Here is a 7382-nt window from a genome sequence, read left to right as displayed (position 1 = left end):
TGGAATTCTAGCAGGAGCTCCTTTGCATATTAGGCCACACCCCCTTGATGCAGCCAATCCTCCCAGAGCTTACAAAAAAAAGAGCTTTGTAAGCTCTTGGAGGATTGGCTGCATCAGGGGGTGTGGCCTAATATGCAAAAGAGCTCCTGCTAGCATTCTACCACCCCTGTGTGTAAATTATTCCTCCTCTGATGATCTTCCATTGGCAGATTATTTCAGTGCTCCCAGAAAAGGTGGTTGATGCTCAGGCAGGCCCTGGGAAGGTGACCTTGTTTCGTCAAGAAGCACCCAAGGGCGTCACCTACCGAATCCCAGCTTTGCTGTTCCTTCCTGACGAATCCATTTTCTTGGCCTTTGCGGAAAAGCGCTCCTCGCCCAAAGACGAACATGCCAAGTACCTGGTGGTGAGACGAGGGCAGAAAGCAGGGACCTCTGTCCAGGTAATGCCGGTGGGGATACAAAACTGGTCTTTCATCGTCTGTTTGGGGTTCGATTGTTCACAAATAGTTTAAATGTGCGTCTGACCGCGTCTAAGCAGAAGTCAAACCAAAAGAAGAAAAATAGCAAAAAAAAAAAAAAAGAACAATAGCAAAATGGTGCAAAGTTGCGTCTCCGCGGAGAAAATGTGGGTTTAATGTCCTTTGGGCGATCGAAATGTACAATAATCGGTCTGAACAAGGCCAAGTGAGCAGCCGTCTTGGTCGGAAGCTGTAGAATGAAGTCTGAGCCCCTGGGCAACGTTAAGACGAGCGAAGACTTATTCAAGGTATGAGCTTGCATGAGCGTGCGTGCACACGAGAGCTTATACCCATCCCTGAATATAACTTTGTTGGTCTTAAATAGAGGTGGCCAAACTGCGGCTCAAGAGCCACACGCGACTCTTTCACACATATCGTGTGGCTCTCAAAGCCCCCATCACCCTATCAGCCAGTTTGGAGAAGGCCTTTGTCTCTTTAAATCACTTCTCCAAGCCAGACCACCCAGCACCTTGCAGAATGCATTTAAAGTTAAAGTTGCTTTCTTTCCACCGCTCCCTCCAACATCCCTCCCCATCTATTTGCCTTCCTTCCTTCCTTCCTTCCTTCCTTCCTCCCTTCCTTCCTTCCTTCCTTCCTTCCTTCCTTCCTTCCTTCCTTCCTTCCTTCCTTCCTTCCTTCCTTCCTTCCTTCCTTGTCTTGTGGCTCTCAAACATGTATTCGGTGTGGCTCTTATGTTAAGCAAGTTTGGCCACCACTGGACTCAAACGATCAGAAAAAAGTCAGAGCACCTTTAAGACCAAGAAAGTTCCATTCTGGGTGTAAGGCTTTCATGTGCAGGCACCTTTGGTGGCTGATGAAGTGTGCATGCATGCCCTGTTGTTGGCCCTCCAGAGGAACTGGTTGGCCACTGAGTGAGACAGGAAGCTGGACTAGATGGACCCTCACTGGTCCGATCCAGCAGAGCTCTTCTGATGTACTTCTCAGGTGAAGGCCTCGGCCTCTCTGCCCTGTTGTTGGCCCTCCAGAGGAACTGGGTGGCCACTGTGTGAGACAGGAGGCTGGACTAGATGGACCCTCCCTGGTCTGATCCAGCAGGGCTCTTCTGATGTTCTTCTCAGGGGAAGGCCTCGGCCTCTCTGCCCTGTTGTTGGCCCTCCAGAGGAACTGGCTGGCCCCTGTGTGAGGCAGGAGGCTGGACTAGATGGACCCTCCCTGGTCTGACCCAGCAGGGCTCTTCTGATGTTCTTCTAGGGGGAAGGCCTCAGCCTCTCTGCCCTATTGCTGGCCCTCCAGAGAAACTGGAGGTTGGCCTCTGTTTGAGACAGGCTGCTGGACTAGGTAGACCACTGGTCTGATCCAGAAGAGCTCTTCTGATGTTCTTAGTGGGAAGATATGATAATTAAGTACTCCTGAACCTGACTGCAATAGGCAGTGCCACACTGAACAGAAGAGCCTTTCACTGAACTCTTTCAATCGTCTCTCCGTCTTTCTTTAGTGGGGCCCTCAGGAGGACTTGATGTCTGCCGTGCTGCCCGGCCATCGCACTATGAACCCTTGCCCGGTGTACGAGAAGGAGAGTCGCAGAGTCTTCCTCTTCTTTATCTGCATCCGGTCCGAGACGACAGGATGGCTTCAAATCCGAACCGGGAGGAACGCCGTCCGGCTGTGCTATGTGGTGAGCCAAGATGGCGGCCGCACCTGGAGCCAGTTGACCGATTTGACTGACTGGGTGATCGGAGAGGACTTGAAAAATTGGACCAACTTTGCCATCGGGCCTGGCCACGGGGTACAGTTGCGCTCGGGGCGTCTGGTCATTCCCGCGTACGCTTATTACATCCATCAGCATTTCTTCGGCAAGCCAGTCTCGTACCAGACCAAGCCACATTGCTTTACTTTCTACAGCGATGACAGAGGCGAGAACTGGGAGCGGGGACAGCTTGACATGAGCTTCCAGATGGAAGAGTGCCAGGTCGCTGAGGTAACCCGGCAGGACAACAGCTCGGTGTTATACTGCAACGCCCGCAGTCCTGAAAAATACAGGGTGGAGGCCTTCAGCAAAAATGGCGGGAAACAATTTGAGGAGTCCTTCCTCTGCAAGGAGTTGCCGGAGACGGGCAGCGGTTGCCAAGGCAGTGTGGTGAGCTTCGCAGCGCTGCCGAAGCCCTCAGAGGCGAGTCGAAGAGCAACCACAACCAATCCAACTCGTCTGCTGGGCGTTCGTCCCTCAACCGCCCCCTCAACTTTGGGTGTTCATCCCTCAACAGCTGCCAGGCAATGGCTGCTTTTCTCTCACCCCACTGGCAGACGCAAGCGGGTCAACCTGGGCATCTTCCTCAACATGTCCCCGCTGGTGAAGGGGGGATGGAAGGACCCCTGGGTGCTGTACGAAGGGCCCAGTGGCTACTCAGACCTGGCTGTGTGTGAGGAGGGCCCTTTGCCTCTCTTTGGCTGCTTGTTTGAGAGCGGTGTGACCACCGAATACGAGGAGGTCGCCTTCCAGTTCTTCACCATTGTCGAGTTTTTTAATAGCACAAGAGAAGCCCGGCCTAATATCATTCTCCTTCGATAACCTCTTCAGATTCTGTGGCACTGAATCAGGAATAAAACTCGAAAGACAAGTTCATTTTTAATACATATATATATTTAATTATGTCATGTAGAACAGTCCAGCAAACGTCTCCACGGTTCAAGGCACGGGTGCGAGAGTGAACGAAGAGGGAAGGTGGCATGTTATAGCCCTCCTTGCTAGATTTGCCGATCCCCGGGTGGGTAGTTATCAATACCGAAACCACTGTGTAATTCACTGCACATTTATCATAATACACTCATTACAGTTCCAATTTTCTTGTATCGTTCAAAGTCCAAAGTTCATAAAAATAACTATCCACTCAGGATGCTTGAAAATAAACAACAAGGTACCAATCCCTGCTGCATCGGTGTATTCTTACAGGAGATACCGTAAGGAAATAAATTCTCTTTCCAGGCAGAAATCCTCTAGTCCAACCAGTGCGGCGACACGAAACCGGCTGTAGTCGGGTTTCATTCCAACTTCCACTTGGCCGCATCAATTTAACTGGGAACTAATACAGTCATATCATAAACATCTAGAAATCCTACTAAATGCATGTACACCAACCAAAACTTCATAGACTCTTACCCAGTGCTTAAGGCAACAGCTCTCCTTCGCAACGGCTTGTCAATTTCAATTAGCGCAAAGAGGTTCTCTGACCACGGACTCCCCAGTAGGCATTACATAAACCCACAACAGGTGTTCAGCATGAACAACATTTAACAGCATTAACAGCGAGCCTACGGGCAAGCTTCCTGGAACACCGGTCTTGAATTCGTCAGGGTGTTCTCGATGCTCCTATTGTCCAGCATTGTGTCAATTTTGGACATTCATATGAAGATATTAAATGCACTGTAGTGTATGCTTTAAAGGGACATCGGTACAATGTTGAAGACGCCTCAAAGATCTTGCTACAGAAGGAGGCTTTTCTTATACACAAATTCTGTACTATGCAACCGCGGGGCCAGTTTGGTGTAGTGGTTAAGTGTGCGGACTCTTATCTGGGAGAACCGGGTGTGATTCCGCACTCCTCCACTTGCACCTGCTAGCATGGCCTTGGGTCAGCCATAGCTCTGGCAGAGGTTGTCCTTGAAAGGGCAGCTGCTGTGAGAGCCCTCTCAGCCCCACCCACCTCACAGGGTGTCTGTTGCAGGGGAGGAAGGGAAAGGAGATTGTGAGCCGCTCTGAGACTCTTCAGAGTGGAGGGCGGGATATAAATCCAAGATCTTCATCTACCTCACAGGGTGTCTGTTGTGGGGGAGGAAGGTAAAGGAGATTGTGAGCCGCTCTGAGACTCTTCGGAGTGGAGGGCAAGATATAAATCCAATATCTTCATCTACCTCACAGGGTGTCTGTTGTGGGAGGGGAAGGTAAGGGAGATTGTGAGCCGCTCTGAGACTCTTCGGAGTGGAGGGCGGGATATAAATCCAATATCATCTTCTTCTTCTTAATGCTGCTTTAGATTTGTCTGTATTTATTTGAGATTGTTTCTTTAATTTAATCATACCAGTCTATTGTTGCTAATGCTGAACACCTGTTGTGGGTTTATGTAATGCCTACTGGGAAGTCAGTAGTCAGAGAACCTCTTTGTGCTGATTGAAATTGACAAGCTGTTGCAAATGAGAGCTGTTGCCTGGGTAAGAGTCTATGAAGTTTTGGTTTTTGTACATGTATTTAAATATGATTTCTAGATAGTTATGATATGATTGTATTAGTTCCTAGTTGGTCGTGGGCAGTGGCTTTGACCAATATCCGGTCAAGAGACTTTGCCTAACGCTCACCCAGCTGGCTCCAAAGTTATATTCTTTTTACCCCTTTAAACTATATTTTTTGAATCTTTGAGAGATGTCTCCTAAAGGGGTGAAGAAGGGTAAACAGAAGGAAAAAAGCGTTCAGCTTTTAGCTGACTTATTTGAATTGCCATCCACCTCCCACACAAGGTTGGAGAGATACGAGGAACCAGCTGGAGAATGTCCTCTTACATTGAATTTATTGACGCAGGCAATGTCTAAGTTAAGACAAAAAATACGAGAGGACATAACCTCTATGTTACAACCGTTGTGTCAGCATCTGGATGAACTAGAGGATTCTCATAAACAAGTTACCCAGACAGCACAAGAAGCTTTAAAAAGTGCTCAAGAGTGTGACGGGAGAATATCTGAAATAAAATCAGATGTGCGGATGAGGGAACAGGTTTTAACAATGGACTTTCGTAACCGGGAGCTGTGTTTAAAGTTTAGAGGTTTTTAATCTGATGTGGAAGCTGAAATGGACTTAAATGTATTTATGGCAAATTGGCTTGCTGAAGCAACTCATCTGGAGTACGAAGTTCTCCCACTCATTCAAAAAGTATATCGTGTCGGCAAGGTATGTGAAGACAATCTGTCTTATACTAGAGATATTTTGGTGCCATTTAAGGACTATCGAATGAGGCAAAGAGTCTTTGCAGAGGCCAGGGAGAGGGAAGGCTTGGACTATCAGGGGTTAAAGATTCAGGTTTTTCCGGATCTTCCTCCTGAATTTTTAAGAATCAGAAGAGACCTCAAGGATACCACTGCCAAACTGCGGGACTTAAAAATTAAATATAAATGGCTACAATCTGGTATTAGTTCCCAGTTAACTGATGCGGCCAAGTGGAAGTTGGAATGAAACCTGACTACAGCCGGTTTCGTGTCGCCGCACCGGTTGCACTAGAGCAGGGGTCCTCAAACTACGGCCCGCGGGCCAGATGCGGCCCGCTGAAGACTTTTATGCGGCCCGCCGGGTTATGGCAAAATCAGACCGAAAGTGACGTTCGACCTAAACTCGTGTTAGCAACGCACACTTCCGGCACTGGGCTGAGGCGGCGGAGACAGAGTGTGAGGTGATACCAAGGTGAGGTGAGTTCCCAGGCCGGGGTATGTGGTGTGGGGAAGGGAGAGAGATGCAGAAGACGGAGAACTGACGGCCCGCGGCCTTGTACAGTAACGGCAGTCTGGCCCTCCAACAGTCTGAGGGACAGTGAACTGGCCCCCTATTTAAAAAGTTTGAGGACCCCTGCACTAGAGGATTTCTGCCTGGAAAGAGAATTTACTTCCTTACGGTATCTCCTGCATCTGAGAAAGAATACACCGATACAGCAGGGATTGGTACCTTGTTGTTTATTTTCAAGCATCTGGAGTGGATAATTATTTTTACGAATTTTGAACTTTGAACAATACAAGAAAGTTGGAACTGTAATAAGTGTATTATGATAAATGTGCAGTGAATTATATAGCAGGAGTGTTTGCAATGCTTTAACACAGTGGTTTCGGGATTGATAATTATCTATACACTGTGGTTTCCTGCGTGTATTGACAATCCCAAGGGGGGGGGGTCAAGGGATCCCCTGGTCTGGAGGCCCTCCCCCCACTTCAGGGTCATCAGAAAGCGGGGGGGGGGGAAGGGAAATGTCTGCTGGGTTCTCCATCATTCCCTATGGAGACCGATTCCCATAGGGTATAACGGAGAATTGATCTGTGAGTATCTGGGGCTCAGGAGGGCCTGTCTTTTGTGGTAGAGGCACCAAATTTTCATGCATAGCCTCCAGTGCCTCTCTTTAAAACACCCTCCAAGTTTCAAAAAGATTGGATTAGGGGGTCCAATTCTATGAGCCCCAAAAGAAGGTGCCCCTATCCTTCATTCTTTCCTATGGCATTTAAAAAGGTGTGCGGTCCCTTTAAATATGAAGGCCAGAACTCCCTTTGGAGTTCAACTGTGCTTGTTACAACCTTGCACCTGGCTCCACCCTCAAAGTCTCCTGGCTCCACCCTCAAAGTCCCCAGATATCTCTTGAATTGGACATGGCAACCCTACTCCTTGCTCTGGGATTCAGAGGTTGACCCTCAGTCACCATGGCTAGTAGCCACTGATCTACATTTCCTCCATGAATCCTCTTTTCAAGCTGTTTATTCCAGTGGCCATCACAACATCCTCTGGCAGAGAATCACTGTCTGTGTCAATCTGAATCGCTGTCTGTGTAAAGGACAGTGAGGGACGGTGGCTCAGTGGTAGAGCATCTGCTTGGTAAGCAGAAGGTCCCAGGTTCAGTCCCCGGCATCTCCAACTAAAGAGGGTCCAGGCAAGTAGGCGTGAAGAACCTCAGCTGGAGACCTGGAGAGCCATGAATGGGGCTGTGGCTCAGTGGTAGAGCATCTGCTCGGTAAGCAGAAGGTCCCAGGTTCAGTCCCCGGCATCTCCAACTAAAGAGGGTCCAGGCAAGTAGGCATGAAGAACCTCCTTATGAGACTCTAGAGAGCCATGAATGGGGCTGTAGCTCAGTGGCAGAGCATCTGCTCGGTAAGCAGAAGGTCCCA

The 7382-nt window shown here is 48.8% G+C and overlaps 1 protein-coding gene across 1 annotated transcript; it reads left to right on the top strand.

Annotated features, from left to right (window-relative positions):
* Positions 1-225: 225 nt before the first annotated feature.
* On the top strand, positions 226-3048 carry LOC132569166 (sialidase-3-like). The gene is made up of 2 exons (XM_060235354.1): positions 226-440; positions 1975-3048. Exon 2 carries the CDS (start codon positions 1996-1998, stop codon positions 3046-3048), a length of 1053 nt encoding a protein of 350 aa, XP_060091337.1. The 5' UTR covers positions 226-440; positions 1975-1995.
* The last annotated feature ends 4334 nt before the right edge of the window (positions 3049-7382 follow it).

This window comes from Heteronotia binoei, chromosome 3 (assembly GCF_032191835.1).
Source record: "Heteronotia binoei isolate CCM8104 ecotype False Entrance Well chromosome 3, APGP_CSIRO_Hbin_v1, whole genome shotgun sequence".
NCBI classification, from domain to species: domain Eukaryota; kingdom Metazoa; phylum Chordata; class Lepidosauria; order Squamata; family Gekkonidae; genus Heteronotia; species Heteronotia binoei.
This window is presented reverse-complemented; position numbering and strand designations above follow the sequence as displayed.

Excerpts from the sequence above, each read along its gene's own strand:
- LOC132569166 (XM_060235354.1), top strand. The coding sequence starts at position 1,996 with ATGTCTGCCGTGCTGCCCGGCCATCGCACTATGAACCCTTGCCCGGTG.